Raw genomic sequence first — 19,799 nt, 5'->3', positions numbered from 1 at the left:
GTTCGCGGTAATTCACTGAACGGTGCGTAGCCCTCCGGCCAGTGCGAACGTAGCCTTCCCGGGAGCTATTTGAAGTACCGTTGTACGAGGACCGGGTGAAGCGCGTCCGAAAGGCACGAGGCGACGACGGCTAGTTCCAAGTTGACCTGTGCGTTTGCCATGGGACTCACTTTGGACAAGGGCCGATCAGATCGTGTTATCCGGAAAGGCCAATTTTAACGTACTCGCTTTCTGAACAAAGAATAAAAGAGGTCCATTACTTCCCCCTCGGCGGTTAACAGTAAAGAAGGTAAAGGGGAAATGAGAGTACCATTGGGTTTCCCGCTCGTCTGCAAGGAGGAGTGAGGATAACATTTACGTACGCCTGTCCTATGCACGGGGCGAGTTGATTTATGTAGCCGATATTTTCTTTGGTTAGTAATGCCAATATAAGCCCTTGTATGTATGATTTGTTGAGATATCACTTTGTTCGATATTGGAGTAAGTTGACCTTGAAATATTTAATGTTCTAAAAATATTAAAAAATTTGGATGTATGGAATTATGGATGATAAAGTATAAAAGAAGTGGTATCATTTATTTCACAAATGCATCAGTAAAATTAAATTAAATGGGAGATTTAAATTAAAAAAAGTGTTTAAAGCAGTGTTTACGAAACATTTGAGAGAACGTTACTTTTTTCAAAGGAGATAATTAAAGTGATTCTGTAAAGAATAGCCGAAAAATGGACATCAATATAAAACAGAGGCAATTTAGGGCAATTGTGGAAAACTAGAAGGTGACTTTTAACCTTGCTTGAGATTTCGATATCTGTAGATTGGGTAAAAGGGTGTACTCTTTCCTATATCTTGACTTGATGACGATCAATTTTAGTAATGGTAACCGGTAAAACATATACAAATATCCAGCAAATCAAATTGAGTTTGAATTACCTCAATAATGAAGTAAGCATAAAACAAAACTTCTAAAATGCAAAAGCATATTTACACATAAACAACGGAAATGTTTAGAATCTTTTTGGAATCTCAGCTTTTCTAGAACGTCTAGTCGGTCCGGAAGACGTTAGTTATTTGAGCGAATGGGCCAGTCGGTAGGAAGTGCCAAACTGGTACCCTGAAGCCGAAACCCTGGTTACCCCTCAGGAACGAGACAACTACGATCGACTCGGCATCCCCGCTACAGCTGCCGAAGAACCTGTCTCTTTGAGAGGTGAATTACTCGCAAAGTAAATTTTCTTATTCTTGAGGCTGAAGCCTGATCGTAAAACAATTCCGTAATTTAATCTCTTAAGCTTTTCAAATTTTAGCATTTAAAAAAAAATATTTTGATTTAACGGTACACTTGACAAAACTACATCATCGGGTCCTGCTTCCACCCTGTACCTACCACGGTTTGAGGAGCAGTACGTCTTCTGCTCATTTGGCCCATACCCTTTTTACGTGAACAGCGCATTAGAGTTCTATTTCGATGGAATCTTATTCCCAATTTTTTCCATTCTTTTGGTCTTCTTAGGCCTGAAAACAGGGGGAAATATGGAAGTTTAGTGGTAATTCATCGAAATCATTAAACTAAATTTAAATCAGGAAATGTTTTTATTTTAATTACACTAATACTTTCTTAAATCCATGTAAAATCAAATTTCCTTGCCAAATAACCCGGGTTTAAAAGTTTTTTCCGTCATGATTGCTTCTCATTTCAAAGATCCTGTATTCATTGTCTGTATAGGCCCTGTTTATTTCGTTCTCTCCATTTCACAACCCTCCCCTGAATTACAATTGATAAAGGGTTGAAAAGAAAATAGAAATGGGGGTATTTTAAATCTCGCTTTTGTGCAGGCTTTGTTAGTCTTCGGTGTTCCTTGTATATTTCCGTTAAAACCTAAACCCGTTTACCAGGACGTTTTGATTCACGTTTTTCCCAATGAGATTAATCGTAAATGTCCCACCCATTGTGTTTGTTCTTTCATCTTTGACCCAAGTGTTTTTTCAACATTTTGGGACTTCAGGGCGTTCAACTGGCAGGGTTAGTGGTCAGGAACTTCGTTTGGAACCCCCACTGGGTTTCGTGAAACCCGAAGTTTTTGGAGGTCATTAAATTTTTTTAATGGGGTTTTGTTAAATTACAAATTATGTGGTTTTTTAGGTTAAACAAATTTTCCATTATGATTACTAGGACCGGCTTTTTAAAAATATTTGGCCCGATTTTCCATCCTGTTGCCTTGGAAGAAATGTGACACTGAGAGAAAAGTGGTCAGCTTTTATTCTTAATGGTAATTTTTGACTGACCAAAGATTTGTTAAATTTGTAATTGTAAAAAGTTTGTGATTTGTCGCAGGAAGTTTAAAATGTGCGAATCGCTTTTTAAAAACCAAACATTTTTCCTAGCCTTTCCCGGAAATGAACGTGGTTTTTGGTTTTCCGGAAATGAACTAAATTTTGTGGTTGTTCCGAAATCACTCATTTAAAGGAGGTTGTTGTGCCGTACCAAAAAAAGATTCCAAACGTCCAAATCCCTCACCCACATGTTTGGCACACTCTCACCAAACAACCCACACACACAATCACCATGGTACTCCGTCACGAGAAGCCTTGGTTAATGGACTAAATGGGACCCCTGTAATCACGGGGTGATGAAACAGTTAGTTGATAATATTGAGGTTGAAGGGTGTGATCTATCTAGAAAAGTTAATTTTGGTTATACAATTTGAATTTTAAATTCTGTTGATTTGGGAATCATTTATTTTGTAACAGTTGAATGTTTTTTTTTCTTTTGTTAAAAGGTTTTAACTTGTCATTATAGAACCCCTTGATTTTTAAGGATAGAAAAATTTTTGAGGAGGGATTAGAAGAAAAAATGGAGGGGGAGGGGAAAAAAGAGATTGGGGATGATAAAAGAGAAGGGTGGATAAGTCTTTGTTTCCGAAAAAAGTTTTGGGGGTTTGGGAAAAGTTAAGGCCCCAGAAAAAACAAAGGGAATGGAAAAGTTGGGTTTGACGAGAAAGTGTGCCTTTGGAAAAGCCACCCCTTTCCCCATCTTTATACCCCTCCCCAATTTTTTGGTTTTGTGAGGGGCGCTGATCCCGGGCAGCCGGCCCTTGATGCAATTTCCGGGTTTCGACTTAAAAGGTCCCATGTTGGGGTTTAAAAAAGGTTCTGCGGTCTTGGACTTGGTTAACTAAAAGAACAATGTGTTGTACGGACCTAAATAAAGTCCTGTTTTTTGTTTTTATTGGTCCCTAATATTGGAAAATTTAAATAATAAAAAAATAAATACAGTTTTTATTTTTTAAATATGATCAATTAAAACTTTAACTGAAAATTTTTTTGTTAATTTAAGTTCACTAAAAAAGTATAATTAACAAAATACTAAATACAAAATTAAACATTTTTATTACTAATTGATTATTATTATTTTAATAGGTGAATCCATTAGAAAACCTGGGTTTTAATAAACCCCTTTTCTCACAGTGTTCAGCTAAAATGTTTTCCAAATTCTGGAAAGGGCTTTAAAACCTGCGGGTTTTATATTTCAAGTTGGATTTTCTCCAACCTGGCCTAAACTCGGTCCTTTTGTGAATTTTTACTAGACGCCTTAGAAGGTTTCCCGGGTAACAAGTTTTCCAACTCTAAAGTTTCGGGCAGTGCACTGAAGTCTATCGAAAAGAGCTTGAGCAACCCAGAAGGGGCGGAAACCGGAAAGTGGAAAGGGGGCCTTTAAGTAAAGGGTGTTTGGTTAAGAATTAAAGGGGAAACGGGCGGATGAGGAAATGCCCTAGGTGAAATTCTAGGCGCCTGCGAGTGGAGCGGAAAAGAGCGCGTCCCTCGGAAGGGGACCTGTGGCGGCTCAGAAAAGCACAGACCAAAAGGACTGCTCCAAGATATTGTGTGCAAGGGAAAAGGGAAGAACCCCAAGGCCCAGAACCGGGGAGAATCAAAATGGGCCCCAAGGGTTGTTTGGGTTTTAACGGTTCACTCCTCTTAAAAATTAAAACAGCTCCACAATCAAGTCCTTGGCGGCTCATGAACGTCCTCACCGACTTTCCCCACCGTTGAAACAAGGGCACGAGCCGGGGTCCTTTTTCCGGAACAAAATGGAAACCTTGGCCTGAATGGTTGGAGGCGGCATAGGTCTAGTCAAGGGTTTTAAACTTAAACCCCAACCGTTTGTCCTCAGTCCTTGGTTCCGTGGAAACAGGTCAAGATTGCTCGATAAATACTTTATTTTTTTTGAGCCCTTTTGACAAAGAAGGGAAGGGAGTCCAATATCAATGGAAGATTGGTCAAATTGTCAAAGGTTGACTTGGTTGAGGGAAACACAAACTGTTGGGGAGGACCAAACTGTGATCCGGTGCTATACCCATTAAGGGCCGTGGTGGTTTGGGGTTTAGGCTTTAAAGTTACAAATTGACCTTAAGGCGCTGTATTTTCAGCCCCTTCATTAACGGTTTCGATGTCCCGGATTTCTGGTTGCAAGGCCGAAAACATTATCGCCTTTGTCCCAACAAAAGGGGGGTTGTGGTAGACCAGCGAGGACGCCCAATCTGTAGAGCCCAGCGCAGACTGTCATAAAGGATGCTCCCAAGAACTTCCATGAATCGGGGTTTTTGGGTTTTAAATAAAGCGTCTCATGGATGCTCAAAAAAACCTGGGAAAGTCCCGAGGTTATACCGGGCATTTTGATTATTATATGTTTTAGTCCTAATATTCTTTTGTTGTGTTAAAATATTTGAAAAATTTTCGTTTGGCATTAAAGGATATGGTAACCGGGCGATTGGATCGGCTTGTCACGAAACAAGTCGGATTCAAGGCTAATGTTAAACCAAAGAGTTAGAAGTGAATTTTAAAAAATGGGACACAAAAAACTGAAAAAACCAATCCCAAAAAAGGGGAATGGTAAATGTAGCATATATTGGTTTATATTGGGAAAACGGGTTATCCAAAATTTTTTTCATGGGAAGTTGTAAGAGTGCTCCCTCTTCCTTAATTTTAGGGCCTTGCACCACAATGCCCTCAAAATGAGGAACCGAAAGGCGGTAATAGGAGGAAAATCAGTTCAAGTTACCAAAGAACCCAGAAGCTAAGATCAGAGGAATTAAAAACATGTGGAAAATGGCAGCAGCAAGGAACCCAACGAAGGCGTTCCAGGCCCGAATCCGAATGGAGGAAGAAGAGGCCAAAAGGGTTTGGGCTATTAACATGAATTAAATGTGTGTTTTCAACTAAAAGCTAACTTTTCAGGCCCCAGTTGACCTCAACTAAGCCCTAATCCTGTTCAGGCCCCTGGCCACTGGCTTGTCCCGATTTACATACGAGCCCCGGCCTCCCGGGAGAACGTGACTGAAAAACAGACAAGTCGTCCCAGGCCTGCAACCTTCAATGAAGCTAGGCGCGTTTCAGCGGGTTTGGCAGTTGGTGGCACAGTGAAGCACGCACCGCGGGAAGGGTCTGCTTTAACGGGGAAAAGGATTCTTCCATCACTGCCGGCGGACCAAATTTTTTTTATGGATTTGAGGTGGCTTTCCCAGTTTTTAATCAAGTTGCCCTGCACCTTCCCCGGAAGAACTGGTTTTATGTGAGACGCGGGGACAACGCTTTTCAACAACCCGGCAAGAAACGGAATTCGTATGGGACCTTATTTCGACCAAGAGAAGGAGGTTTTCCCAGGCTTAGGAGGCGAAGAGGGAGGCCCCTTAGGCTCGTACGGCCCGGGGCGTTTTTAAAGCTCCCTAATCGATGCAGGCGGCTTTTCCCACGGGGGAAATTTTTTTTCCCCCCGTTTTAATTTTTTTGGAACCCAAAGGGCCAAAAAAGGGTTATCCCGGTTTTTTGGGGGAAACCCCCCCCTTCCCGGGCCCTTTTAGAACCCTTCTTTTCCCCTTTTTTCCCAAAAGACCCCCCCCCCCCCCATGTTTCCTGGTTTTTGGGGCCCCCCCAAAAAATTTAGCAGGACGTCGCCGCCCTCCACGCCGCCGTCATGGCCATGCAGGCCGACGAGAACTCCGCCTCTCGCGACCTGCAGGCGGTCAACGCCCGCTTCCTGAACGTGACGGAGACGTGGCAGGGCCGCCTGGCCGCCGTCGCCTCCGAGCTCGCCGTCCTGAAGGCCGAGTCCCGGGAAGCCCACGCCGGCGCCGCGGGGCGGGTCAACGAGGCCGAGCAGAGGGGCCGCTCGCTGGCGGAGAGGCTGGAGGAGCTGGAGGTCAGCACCAGGAGGAACGCCCGCGCTCTGGAGCGCACGGAGGGCGACGACACCCAGAGGTCGCGGGACCACCTGGATTGGAACACCAAGCAGATCCACAAGCTGGAGGAGCAGATCGGCGGCCTCGCCAAGAGGGAGGCGGAGCTTAGCTCCCAGCTGCGGGAGCACGTTCCCCGGGCGCAGCAGTGCGAAGAGCACCTGCCCCAGGTGGAGGAGGCGGTGCGCTCCATCCTGAGGCTGGCGAGCGACCTGAGCGGGGCGGAGAAGCGCCTGGAGGAGGTGACGCTGCAGGTGTTCGGCACCGAGGACAGCATGCTGAAGGCGCTCGGCGAAATCCTGGAGATCAGGCGGGAGCTGGACACCCTGCAGGCTCAGAACAGCATCCTGAAGATGAAGAACGAGTTGTCCGTGGTGAAAGAGGCGGTCCGTGAACTCACCATGGTGCTGCGGGGGACTTCAGACGACAGCCAGACGGACTCTGATACTCTGGAGGACGCAGGATGGAAAGAGGAGGAGGAGTGGGGGGGGGAATATGACACGGATGAGACGACTAAACTTCTCCTCGATGACCTCACTGAATGATGTCATTGTTTTGATCCCATAAGCAGGAGTGGTTCGCTGGAGTTCAGTATGAATGTGGATCTGAGTGTAATGGCAGGAAAGCAGCGCTGCATAAATGTGCTCTGGTATTCACGCTCTGTGTTGCACAATCGAGAATATTTATTTTCATATTTGTTCAATGTGGTGTGACATTTCAGTTTTTATTTTTAGCAAAAAAGCCCAATTTCTATGACAATATTTATCTTTCCAGGCAAAACAGTCGAGCTGCAGCGAGATATTAAATATTCGGATAGACAGAGAAATAATAAACAACTATTTAATTTGCTATTTTTCCATGTTATACAGTGAACTTCATCTTTTTAGGTTTTTAGGACAGTTGTTTGGAAAAAAAACAAGGAAGCTTTTTCATTTTTTTTCCTTTCATTTTGTGCAGGAATATTTTTGTAGATGTGGAATACATCTCCATGTTTTTGATGACTTATTACATGTCCATCTGATTTTTAAAAGCACGGCACTCATTTCACCCCTTTGAACTTAATCAATAAAAGCACCTTTTTTTACCGAGAAGGTCGTATTTGTATTTAATCCTCTCGCCTGCTGAGACCCTCGATTCCCTCCCTGTGTTTTTCATAAATGTCAATAACCTTGTGACCTTTGGATGACTTTCACCTCCTGAACACAAACTGTTTGTCCCCGTTTCAGTGCGAGAGCGTCCAGCTGATGCTGCAGGCTCTCGGGGGCCAGCGGGGGGCTCTGCGGCCTCAGCTGGAGGCTCTGGAGCAGGACGTGAGCCGGCTGGAGGAGTGGGCCTCCGGCCTGAATGACAAACGAACTCAGCTCCAGACCAGCCAGACCTCGCTGAGAGATGCCATCGGGCAGATCGAAGAGCGCACCTCCGCCATCGCAACAGACTTCGCCAACAAGGTGTGTAGGATTGTTTTAGTATCGCCAAAATCCAAACATTATCACAAAACATACACACATAAAGAGCTGTAAATCCTCACATTCGAGAAGCTGTAACCAGAAACTGTGGCACTTTTGTTAAAAAAATCACTAAAACAATTATTTAAAAAATATGTCCTTGCAAAATGTAAAATGTAAATAAGGTAATAAATTAAATATTTTATTTATTTATTTTATTATCTAAGAGATCCCATTTTTAACTTTAATCAGCACAAATATATTAAATAAAATCTCTAATGAAGCTACGGTGAAGCCCTTATTTTAGTAGTAAACAAATACTTTGTTCCAATTGTGCCCCTCCGTCCTTCTGTTTCCCGCCACTAGGTGGCGACAGTGAGGACCGATGTGCGCAGGATGCAAGGCCTGCGGTCCGAGCTGGAGTCTCTGCTGACTCAGGTGGCGGAGCTCGAGGACCAGGCCTCTCAGGTGGAGGACAGCATGGTCAGACGCATCGGGGATGTGCTGACCGGCAGCATCGACCGAGTGGCCGATCTCCGAGCCGCGTGCGAACGCAACACTCTGGCCATAGAGCAACTGCGCAGGCGCGTCCCCGAACTCGCCGCGGCGGACGAACAGACTTCTGAGCGCCTGCGGGAGCTGGAGAGCGGCAGAGCGCGCCTCATAAGAACCGTGACGTTCGCCAGCGACCTGAAGCCCAAAGTGGCCGCCATCAAGAGGGACTTCGGGGCCTTCGAGCCGCAGCTGGCGGACCTCACGCTGCGCATAGGGAGGCTCGCGGAGGAGCTCACGAGGAGAGAGCGCGAGGTCGCCGAGCTCAGACAGACACTGGCGAACCTCACCGCGGTGGAGGCGGATTTAAACGTGACGGCGCAACAGGTGAGCGATATGGCGGATGTGTTGTGAGCCTCGAGGTCAGAGGTCAACGCTGTCGAGGGATTACTGAAATAAATCTGTTTATGACACTAAACGTTGATGATCTGGTTTCCATAAGTTATTGAGAAGTATGAATGACTCAGTCTTGCCCCCCCCCCCCCCTCTCTCTCTATTATTGTTTTGTTTGTGGACAGATTGTGTCTATGCTATATCGTCACACAACCGTGCATTATTATCATAAATGCAATAATAATAATCAACCTTGATGAATGTTATTAATCAAGGTTGATTATTATGAATAATAATAATCAACCTTGATTATTATTTATAATTATTATTATTCATAATAATAATCAACCTTGATTAATAGTAATAATATTATTATTATAATCAAGGTTGATTAACAATAATAATAAGAACAGTAATAATAATAATCAACCTTGATGAATAGTAGGCAGCCTCAAAGAAAAACTGAGGAACATAATGCAGCCAGGTATTTATGTAAATGTATTTATTACATTTAAAGCAGCTTTTTGCTCATTATGGATCGAATGTTCCACCTTTAGACAAAAGCTCCTCAGTTTAAATGACGTATTTCAAGACTTAAGAGTCTAGTTTCTTTAAAGGGACGATGCAAATCTTTTTAAAGAGTGTTCCTTGCGTCCCCCTCGGGCGCTCAACATTTCTAAAACGGTCCACTGGAGTCCAAAAGCCTTGCAGCCAATCACAGCTGCAGCCTGGAGGTGTTCAACAAGCACATTTCTGCACCTGGAAGGTAAACCTTAAACCTGTAATATGACACGAAATATGATGCCGCTTAATAAATATACATGTGTGTGAGGCGTTTACTTAATAAATTCAGAATTATGCAATTGAGAAGGAATTCCTTTGAGTTTTTTTTAGCACCCTCGGGGTAAATCATGCCTCTCACCAAGCGTTCACTCTCATTCCCGCCATGACGTCGCGGCGAAGGCAGCTGAGGCACCGGATCATAGATGTAACCGGTTATGTCACAGCAAGAAATGGTTCCTTCACAGCTGGATGTCAACAAGAGGTTTTCTTTATTCTTGTAAAAAAAAGGAGTGCTCAAAAAAAGCTTATTATTGCATTCCGGTTGGTATAAAAACAACAACAACAACAACAAAACATCAGAGGAAAAGGAACTACAGTGCAGAAAGAGTGTGTTTGAATTCACAGATCAGCAGCAGGCTACAGCTCTGCCCCCCTCTTGACCTAACGCCCCCTCATTGGCTACTTCTCTACTTGATGATGCAACACCGTGACCATCGGGTGTGTGACAAACACTTCTTCATGAAAACCGGGGCGGGGGGGCGTGGGTTTAGTCGACAGACTTTTAGGGATCGTTATTGTCATGTTTTCATGTTTGTTGGTGCATCCTCAAGGACCGCCGACTCCACCGTCCCGACTCCGCCTTCGGATAAGCCGGCCAGCGTCTCCGTGGTCTCCTGCAGGGTTTTCTGAAGGGCCGAAATGGCCCGGTCGTGGCCCTCCAGCTTGGCCGCCTCGGCCTCCAACCCGGCCACCGCGCTCCTCAGACCCTGCAGCTGCTCCGGCTTCACGCTGCCGCCGCTGCTGACCTCCAGGGCGGCGAGCCTCTCCTCCAGCGCCGCCGCCCGCTGACCCATGCTGGAGTCCTTCGACGACAGCTTGGTCTGGGCGCTGGCCAGGGTGGCCATGTTGGACTGGAGCTCCTCCAAGCCGCTTTTCAGCGCCTCCACGTCCTGCTCCACGCCGGATTTGACCTTCTCCACGTTCTGCCCCTGGGCGGCCAGAGCGCTCTCGTGGGCGTCGCTCTTGGCGAACAGCGACTCCACTTTGGCGCCGATGTCCGCCACGGACGCCGACAGCGAGTCTCCGGCCTCCTCCGACGTTTTGACCCGGCCCTCCAGGTCCTCCGACCTCCTCTGGACCTGCGCGGCCTCTTCCCGCGCCTGCTTCTCCGCGCTGCGGGCGGCGTCGGCGGCCCGCTCCACGCCGCTCCCCAGCGCCGCGCTCTCGTCCTTCAGGGCCTGGACGTCGGCCTCGGTGGCGGACAGCGACTGCCTGAGATGCCCGATGGACTCCTGCACCACGGACCTCACCGATTCCACTTCCTGAGACAGCGAGGCCACTTCCTGGTTACGAGTCTGGAGCTCGGACCTCACGGTGACCACCTGTTCCCTGATGGAGTCGGCCGAGGCGTCGGAGGCCCGTTGGGACGCCGTGATCTCCGCCACGGCGCCGACGATGGCCGACAGCTCCTCCTTGATGAGCGCGGGGTCTTCCGCGTCGCCCAGGCGGGCGGCGAGCTCGGCCATCTGGCTCCGCGCTTCGCCCTGGGCTTCGGTGAACTCCGCCACGTTGGCCGCGATGGACTGACTCACCTCGGCCAGCCGCTCCTCCACGGTCTTCTCCAGGGAGGAGAAGTCCCTCTCTCGGGCCTCCTTCACCTCGTTCATGCCCTCCGACAGCTCCCTCAGGAGGTTGTTCTGGAGCTTCTGGAGGGCCTCCTCCACCTTCCTCGTCTCCACCTCGCCCCTCTTCATGCGGCCGACCGCCGCCTCCAGCTCCACCCGCGTGATGCCCAGTGACGACTCCAGCCCGTCGACCACGCTGCTCAGAGACTCCACCTGAAGGACGACATCATCGGTCACTCCATGTCCAACACACCACTTTGTAAGATGTGATTGGAGTTTTTTTAGCGTTTATTTTACTCATGAAGGAGCAAAAAGACGTTTCGCAAAAGTCTCGTTATGGCAGTTTAACATTTTTTTACCAAAAAGCCTCAATTTTGCATTTCAAAAATGAAACACTTTCATAAGATTAAACACTTTCAAAGCATCTCATGGTCTTCATCGGTGAAAGAAAAGTGATCTGAAGTTATAATCCCCTTTTTTATATATATATATATATATTTATTTTTAACTTAGAAGTGCCCTCAAAATAAAATGTCCAGGCTGCTTTTTCCCAACTTTAGTAGAAATTAGATTTTTTTTGAAAGAAGAAAAAGATTTGGGATAGTTTAGAAGTTGTAATTATTATTAATTTTTATTTTTAAGATATCAATCAACTCATATGCATCATTTACTGTTCATTTATTTTATGGAAAGCTCACTATAAATGCAATAAGTGGACCTTGAGTTGACAATACTACTAAGGTCAAGAATGAACTTCACAACTTTTAATTTGCCCTCAAACTTTTAATTATTACACTTTCTAAACATGTTTAATAACATATGAAATGTACATTTTGTTCCATGTTGAGTATAAGTGTAATATTTTCAAACGTTTGGGGAATTTTCCAAAGTTTAAATTAACATGGAATATACATTCTTGACCTTTGGGGAAAAAAGTGTCTAAACAAAAAGTTCCACTTAATATTTCCATTTCTTTTAATAAAGATGATGCAAGAAATCGTACTATGTGTTGTTATTTGTGTTTATATTTAAACACCTTTGTTGTTACTTGGTCGTATTGGCCCAGCCAGAGTAAACTTACACAACAAACAGTCCCACCTACATTTGCATAAGAAGAGTCGTTAAGCAGCGGATGTACAGAACTTATTATAACTTATAGGACTTTATGTTCATTGTTTTATGACCTCCAAACAGACTGATGATCAGACAAAAAATAAAACAGAAAACAATGAAACAACAAATCATTTATTTGCACAGGGGTCTGAAACTTGCATTTATTTTTGACTTTTTGTTTTCTGAATGAAAGAAGGTTTATTATGAGGAAGAGGAGTTCCCCAAATCCATCACTATAGTTTACCGACCCAACCCCCCTCCCCCTCCCCCCCAACAAAAGTACATTCAGTCCAACCTGGACACGTATGTAATGCCTGTGACATAAACAATGACATGCATTGAGCCTCCTCCATACCTGTTGAACGACGCTCTCCATTTGGCCGCTCAGCTCCACGCTGCGACGCGCGCTCTCCGCGTGCCCGGCGCCCGTCTCCCTGAGCTCCTCCACGACCCGCTGGACGTGGAGAGCAGCGAATCCAGCGGCGCCTAACAGCGCCACGTAAAACACCGCGGTGGCCACCAGGCCCAGGCAGCTCCCGGACCCGGAGCTCGACCCCTGCAGGGGCCCGGGGCCGCCGCCGCCGCCGCTCGACGCGTTGCCCGCCGCGCTCTTGGGGCTTTTCTTCGGCGCGTCGTCGGGAGGAGCGGCGGCGGATGGGCTCTTCTCGCTGGAGATGTTCTTGTTTCGGTTTTTCATCTTCAATGGGAGCTCGGCAACAGGAGTGTGTGTGTGTGCGTGTGTGTGTGTGTGTGTGTTAGAGAGAGAGAGAGAGAGAAAGGAGAGAGCTGCTGGTGTGGTGAAGTCGTGGATGGGGAACGTCTCCAGTGCCGGACCAGCAGCGTATCAGTGAGCGCGTCGTGTCTTTCCACGGTGCTTTTTTAGCGTTGAGGTATGCGGATGGGGGCTGTCCCATGTCAGACTGCAGGCTGTGGGTCCACTGAGCTGACTGAACACACCAGAACACATGAATGCACTTTCGTGACGCTCTATTTCTACACCAGAACTATAATCGCCTCTATTCTCTTAATAATGACGTTTCTGTAGAAACACGGTGCAACAATATGTACTAAAATATAGTTTAAGCAACTTAAGTGATGTTTTATAATGTTCCACATGAACAAAACGCTTGATTTAACTTGTTAAGCAACTTTCGGTCAATTGAAGGATGAAGGATGCTCTAACTCGGGACAGCACGCTGCAGCCTCACAACAGCGCATTGTTGTCTGAAATGTCTATAATTCAATTGTATTGATATATAAGTGTGTATTGTGACTTGTGTTCCGCTCATAAATGCTGTAATGGAATCCAAAGCACCGAAGACTGTCGCACACGTCCTCCGACCGGTTAGGCCGACACAGCGGCGCAGGGAGGGGCTCCGCTGTTCTCCTGCTCACTCCTCCTCTCATACGTGGCAGCTGCAGCTGCTGTTACGACTCAATGGGTTCAGATCCCAGCTCAGGCGGACTCACCAGAGCCGAGTCACAGCTTGTATTGGACCACCGATACACAACAAAAGCTTCACCGCATGTATTTTAATCATTATAATGTGATGTGTGTGTGTGTGTGTGTGTGTGTGTGTGCGCGTGTGTGTATGTGTGTGTGTTTAAACGTCCATTAGATTGTGTTTGCACAACGTTCTTTTCATAGGACCTTTTCAATAGAGTGATATTACATTACATTATGTCATTGATCTGACGCTTTTCTCTAAAGCTACTTACAATAAGTGAATTCAACCACGGGAACAAACTCAGAACAACAAGAATAAGGAAAGTAGCATTTCTTCTAGAAAGCCAAACTAAAAAAATACCATAATTAAAATCATAACTAATACCATGAGTAATACCATAAGTAATACCATAAGTGATATATACCATAAGTAATACCATATACCATAAGTAATACCATAATACCATAAGTAATAACATAAGTAATACAATAAGCAATACCATAAGTAATAACATAGGTATTACCATGAGTAATATCATAAGTAATATCATAAGTAATATAAGTAATACCGTAATATCTTAAGTAATACCATGAGTAATATCATAAGTAATATCATAAGTAATACCATGAGTAATATCATAAGTAATATCATAAGTAATATAAGTAATACCATGAGTAATATCTTAAGTAATACCATGAGTAATATCATAAGTAATATCATAAGTAATACCATGAGTAATATCTTAAGTAATACCATGAGTAATATCATAAGTAATATCATAAGTAATACCATGAGTAATACTAAGAGCCATTCAAGTGCCACTGAAGTGCTAATCTGTTTTTATTCAAGATATAGTCGGAAAAGATGTGTTTTAGTAGATGAGATATGTACTTTATTTATCCCCTGGGAGAAAAGTATTTGAAGCAGCAGCAAACGTGTTTACAATATATACAATACAATAACAATATTATACCAGGACAGGATTATAAAGGAAATGAAAATGTAAAAAATAGAATCTAAGTATATACAGTGGATCTAATATAAGTGAAAGCAGTGCAAGGTTTATTGATGTTCACTTCTATTTGCAGTTGGCATGGTGTTCTTCTGTATCTGTCCTGGAGCAACAAATAAAACAAACAGTGATATTACAATAACATGTATTGTATTATTAGGTCATTCATAATTATTACTTCCACCATTTGCATTGTTGGACACATATACAATACATTTCTTATACGTTTATTAGTTATCTTTGTATATTCTTGTTTGAATGTATATGAAGGATATTAACTTCCTCGACTTGAACACCAGATGTCCCTAAAAGAGCATTTTACACCCTGGAACCATGCCCACGATGGAGTAAGGACCCTGTATTCATGTCAAACTGTAACAATGATTCATATCAAACTGTAACAATGATTCATGTCAAACTGTAACAATGATTCATGTCAAACTGTAACAATGATTCATGTCAAACTGTAACAATGATTCATGTCAAACTGTAACAATGATTCATGTCAAAGTGTAACAATGATTCATGTCAAACTGTAACAATGATTCATGTCAAACTGTAACAATGATTCATGTCAAACTGTAACAATGATTCATGTCAAACTGTAACAATGATTCATGTCAAACTGTAACAATGATTCATGTCAAACTGTAACAATGATTCATATCAAACTGTAACAATGATTCATGTCAAACTGTAACAATGATTCATATCAAACTGTAACAATGATTCATGTCAAAGTGTAACAATGATTCATGTCAAACTGTAACAATGATTCATGTCAAACTGTAACAATGATTCATGTCAAACTGTAACAATGATTCATGTCAAACTGTAACAATGATTCATATCAAACTGTAACAATGATTCATGTCAAAGTGTAACAATGATTCATGTCAAACTGTAACAATGATTCATGTCAAACTGTAACAATGATTCATGTCAAACTGTAACAATGATTCATGTCAAACTGTAACAATGATTCATGTCAAACTGTAACAATGATTCATGTCAAACTGTAACAATGATTCATGTCAAACTGTAACAATCATTCATGTCAAACTGTAACAATGATTCATATCAAACTGTAACAATGATTCATGTCAAAGTGTAACAATGATTCATGTCAAACTGTAACAATGATTCATGTCAAACTGTAACAATGATTCATGTCAAACTGTAACAATGATTCATGTCAAACTGTAACAATGATTCATGTCAAAGTGTAACAATGATTCAATGTAAAACAATTATAATTTATTCACTGTTTAATTTTTTTATTGTAGCTTGTAAAAGTGTATTGCTGAGCAAACGTTGCGATTAAATCCCCATTTAATGTCAACAAAGGACCGATAACAATGTAACCCACAAAAGTACACATATGCATTCGTTTGGAAATACATTAAAACTGATTTTGAATCAGGACGTATGATTACTGATTTTGTTGTGTCTGTTTAAACATAATTTAACTGAAACAGATTATATTTCCAGCTGTATTGTGAGCGGGAATTAACATTTCATTTATACAAAAACCATAACTGAAATAATAGGACAGCATCTGCAGTAAATTAAACTATTACTCCCCCCTCCCGTATATACGGTATTACAATTACTCCAGCATCTTCATAAATGCAAGAAGCCCCCATCCTCGGGAAGAAGATAACAGGGTTTCTCCAGCGGACCCTGAACGCGTCATGACGCGACCCCGCCTCCACGCCGTGACAACAGACGCCGTCCGACTCGCTGTCCAGGTGTTCGCTGTGTGATATTGCGGAGATCCAGGGACCGTTTTTTGGAGCTTTATCGGTGTATCAGCACGACATGGCCTAACGTGTCGCTCGGACCTCTTGGAATGCTGTTTTCTTCCGCCTCCACTTCTCTCATCTCCCGGAGAATGAAGCGGGAACACCGTTTAAAGATGAAGACCGACACGGGGAGGAGAATTTGATCCGTGTTTTGTGTGTTTATACCCTCGATAGCGCTCGGGTTAGCCAGCTAAACTCAGAAACCCGTACCCGGATAATCGGATTTGTGCGACCATGGCCGGGCTCATCAAGAAGCAGATCCTGAAGCATCTCTCCAGGTCAGTCGAGCTGCGTTAACAGACGTTTGGGGAAGTTGAGGAGCGAAAAAGGACGACGGGAGGGGGGGGGGGGACTCAAACTGTCAGACAGACGTTAGCTAGCTATCACCTAAATATCATGTTAACGTTTATAAAACGAGTCGAACGCCAACAAATGTCGTTTTTCTCACATGTTTCCCCCATTTTGTCTTTTTATAAATTAGCGCGCGTCCCTGTCAGACTGTCCGCTGCGCTCCGAGTTGACGTAATGTTAACTGACCCGAGACGTGGCTAGTGGCACGAGCTAACTAGCTAACACGGTGCTAACACGGGGGGGGGGGGGGGGTTGACGTAGTAATACTGTGATTACCTAGTAACACTGAGGGTCACCTAGTAACACTGCGGTTAGCTACCTAGTGACACTGAGGGTTACCTAGTAACACTGAGGGTTACCTAGTAACACTGAGGGTTACCTAGTAACACTGCGGTTAGCTACCTAGTGACACTGAGGGTTACCTAGTAACACTGCGGTTAGCTACCTAGTGACACTGAGGGTTACCTAGTAACACTGCGGTTAGCTACCTAGTAACACTGAGGGTCACCTAGTAACACTGAGGGTCACCTAGTAACACTGCGGTTAGCTACCTAGTGACACTGAGGGTTACCTAGTAACACTGAGGGTCACCTAGTAACACTGCGGTTAGCTACCTAGTAACACTGAGGGTTACCTAGTAACACAGGGTTACCTAGTAACACTGCGGTTAGCTACCTAGTGACACGGAGGGTTACCTAGTAACACAGGTTCACCTAGTAACACTGCGGTTAGCTACCTAGTAACACTGCGGGTTACCTAGTAACACAGGTTCACCTAGTAACACTGCGGTTAGCTACCTAGTAACACTGCGGTTAGCTACCTAGTAACACTGAGGGTTACCTAGTAACACTAAAGTTAGCTACCTAGTGACACTGAGGGTTACCTAGTAACACTAAGGTTAGCTACCTAGTGACACTGAGGGTTACCTAGTAACACATGTTCACCTAGTAACACTAAGGTTCACCTAGTAACACTGAGGGTTACCTAGTAACACTGCGGTTAGCTACCTAGTAACACTGCGGTTAGCTACCTAGTAACACTGAGGGTTACCTAGTAACACTGCGGTTAGCTACCTAGTAACACTGAGGGTCACCTAGTAACACTGCGGTTAGCTACCTAGTGACACTGAGGGTTACCTAGTAACACTAAGGTTCACCTAGTAACACTGAGGGTCACCTAGTAACACTGCGGTTAGCTACCTAGTAACACTGCGGTTAGCTAACTAGTGACACTGAGGGTTAGGTTAGCTAGTGACGCTTTGGGTTAGGTTAGCTAGTGACGCTGGGGGTTAGCTGGTGACACTGAGTTAACTAGTGACACTGGGGGCTTGGTTAGGTAGTGACACTGGTCACTAGTTAACCACAAGGGTCACCAGCTAACCCCCTTGTGACACTGGGGGTTAGCTAGTGAGTGAAGGGCTAATCCCTCAACACTTGCAGTCGCAGGCTGAACCGATTGGTAAAACATCGTCAGCGCTAGAGAGAGTCCTCAGTGAGCTAACCACACAACATTAAACCCACATGGATGAGATAACTAGACCTTCACTTGACCGTAACCCGTTGGTGAAGGTGAAGTCCGGGGTTTGCACCGACTTGCTCAAGGGCACTTTGGCTTGGTTTAGTTTGTTCTCTCTCCAGAACTCTGCCTGTCTGTCACATAGACACTCAACACGCAACACAGGAAGCACAAAGTCCTCTAAATGTCAGTCTGCCCCCTGAATCCAACACGCTTGACAGCATGTTGTCAGCAGAGATATTGAAGCCTGATATTGGTTCAGGGTCTGTTTGATGGTACCAACTGCTGTGTGAAGCCCACATTTTTATATTATTATATTTGGCTTTTACGGGCGGCATCGGCTTGAACGTCTTTACATGCATTATTTATTATTTTTCTCTGTCCCTCAAGGGACTTTCAATGCACTACTTCCTTGTTCTGCTCCAGGGGCAGAGCTGCACTAATCTGCCGCTGACCTACAACAGAATAATAAAAACGCCAAGATGTGCAGCGCTCGCATGATCGCATGACCGTAAAAGAAGTGACAGCTGTGACTGTCACATTTTATATTTTTCAGCTCGCGGAAGACTTTAAAAAATGTATATCAGTATGCAGGAGGACCGGCTTTTGTTCACGACGAGGAAAGGCAGAATGATCGTAGCGCTCGGTGAGAAAAGTGTTTTGTGACGACTCTGTTGTGATTTGGCAAAACTTTAATAGTGTTTAGGCTTTCTCCTTCAAACCTTTCATATCCTCAATTGTCTCTCTGTCTCTCTCTCTCTTTCTCTCGGCGATGCATAAGTGTTCCTGCACATGACCGAATCGCATGAAATTTGGTGGGATGATTGGTTATTATCCGGGGACCATTTGATTAGATTTTGGGATCGATCGGGTCAAAGGTCAAGGTCACGAAAAGGTCAAGATCTTCTTGAATCGCATGAAATCTGGTGGGATGATTGGTTATTATCCGGCGTTTTTAATATGAAGTTGAACGAGTTGTCGGCGTACATTTGTTCTGCAGTTTCCTTATCTGAGTGTCAGCCTCAGGTAGCCCCCGGGGGTGATTGGATGACACGGCGTGTTTGTCTGCATTACAGATGGGTCCAGATTATCGACAGGCCTCTGGCCCGCAGCCAGGCGAGACGGATCCTGTTGCGCTCACACAGACTCACGCAAATACAGATGGATGGCCAAACAGACTCTTTATTGTCTCTGCTGTGTTCCCTACAAAAGGGTTTGTCTTGCTTTCCCAGGAAGGTTGATGGGTCACAGGCTCAGCTGGTAAATAATTTGACACAGGAGCTAAATTTAAGTGTCGAAGAATAAGACTTAAACTTGCTCTTGATGGCTGGTCTATTGCTTCGTCTAGCTTTCTTCCCTCTGACTTGCTATTCCGTCTTTCCATTCCTCTCCCTGTCCTTTCCTGCCAAACATTTCTCGCATGAGTTTATATTTCCGTCAAAATGTCTTCGTCCTCAGATGTAATCGTACGTCCTGATTCACAGACCACTTATTACTGTCACAAAACCGCAGACGGCGTACTCTACAGCCTCACTTCCAGAGACATGTGGACATCTTTGAGCGGCGGAGGGACGTCTGACTCG

The 19,799-nt window shown here is 44.4% G+C and overlaps 4 protein-coding genes across 6 annotated transcripts in view; 3 read left to right on the top strand and 1 right to left on the bottom strand.

Annotated features, from left to right (window-relative positions):
* The first annotated feature begins 5,107 nt into the window (after positions 1–5,107).
* Positions 5,108–7,325, top strand: LOC130200880 (inhibitor of nuclear factor kappa-B kinase-interacting protein-like). The gene is made up of 2 exons (XM_056425453.1): positions 5,108–5,179; positions 5,943–7,325. Exons 1-2 carry the CDS (start codon positions 5,108–5,110, stop codon positions 6,777–6,779), a joined length of 909 nt encoding a protein of 302 aa, XP_056281428.1. The 3' UTR covers positions 6,780–7,325.
* Positions 7,326–7,421: 96 nt separating this feature from the next.
* On the top strand, positions 7,422–8,653 carry ikbip (IKBKB interacting protein). Its single transcript, XM_056424958.1, has 2 exons — positions 7,422–7,682; positions 8,046–8,653. The coding sequence occupies exons 1-2, from the start codon at positions 7,479–7,481 to the stop codon at positions 8,583–8,585; spliced, it is 744 nt and encodes a 247-aa protein (XP_056280933.1). The 5' UTR covers positions 7,422–7,478; the 3' UTR covers positions 8,586–8,653.
* Positions 8,654–9,593: 940 nt separating this feature from the next.
* Positions 9,594–12,920, bottom strand: ckap4 (cytoskeleton associated protein 4; the record flags this gene model as incomplete). Its single annotated transcript, XM_056425452.1, has 2 exons — positions 9,594–11,185; positions 12,441–12,920. Coding segments are annotated over 2 exons (1,740 nt in total), but the record flags the coding sequence as incomplete, so codon positions are not given.
* A 3,372-nt stretch (positions 12,921–16,292) lies between these two features.
* The window catches only part of bltp3b (bridge-like lipid transfer protein family member 3B), a 28,304-nt gene continuing 24,797 nt past the window's right edge, over positions 16,293–19,799 (top strand). For all 3 annotated transcript variants that reach the window (XM_056425018.1, XM_056425017.1, XM_056425019.1), the window contains exon 1: positions 16,293–16,628. In XM_056425018.1, the coding sequence (XP_056280993.1) occupies positions 16,585–16,628 (44 nt within the window). In that variant the 5' untranslated portion in view covers positions 16,293–16,584. The remainder of the gene's footprint in view (positions 16,629–19,799) is intronic.

This window comes from Pseudoliparis swirei, chromosome 10 (assembly GCF_029220125.1).
Source record: "Pseudoliparis swirei isolate HS2019 ecotype Mariana Trench chromosome 10, NWPU_hadal_v1, whole genome shotgun sequence".
NCBI classification, from domain to species: Eukaryota; Metazoa; Chordata; class Actinopteri; order Perciformes; family Liparidae; genus Pseudoliparis; species Pseudoliparis swirei.
This window is presented reverse-complemented; position numbering and strand designations above follow the sequence as displayed.

What these genes read in the sequence shown, in the direction of transcription:
- ikbip (XM_056424958.1), top strand. Translation starts at nt 7,479, where the DNA reads ATGCTGCAGGCTCTCGGGGGCCAGCGGGGGGCTCTGCGGCCTCAGCTG. An exon ending in CAACAGACTTCGCCAACAAG is followed by an intron (nt 7,683 to 8,045) that starts GTGTGTAGGATT and finishes TCCCGCCACTAG; the next exon opens with GTGGCGACAGTGAGGACCGA.
- LOC130200880 (XM_056425453.1), top strand. Translation starts at nt 5,108, where the DNA reads ATGGCAGCAGCAAGGAACCCAACGAAGGCGTTCCAGGCCCGAATCCGA. An exon ending in AGGAAGAAGAGGCCAAAAGG is followed by an intron (nt 5,180 to 5,942) that starts GTTTGGGCTATT and finishes CAAAAAATTTAG; the next exon opens with CAGGACGTCGCCGCCCTCCA.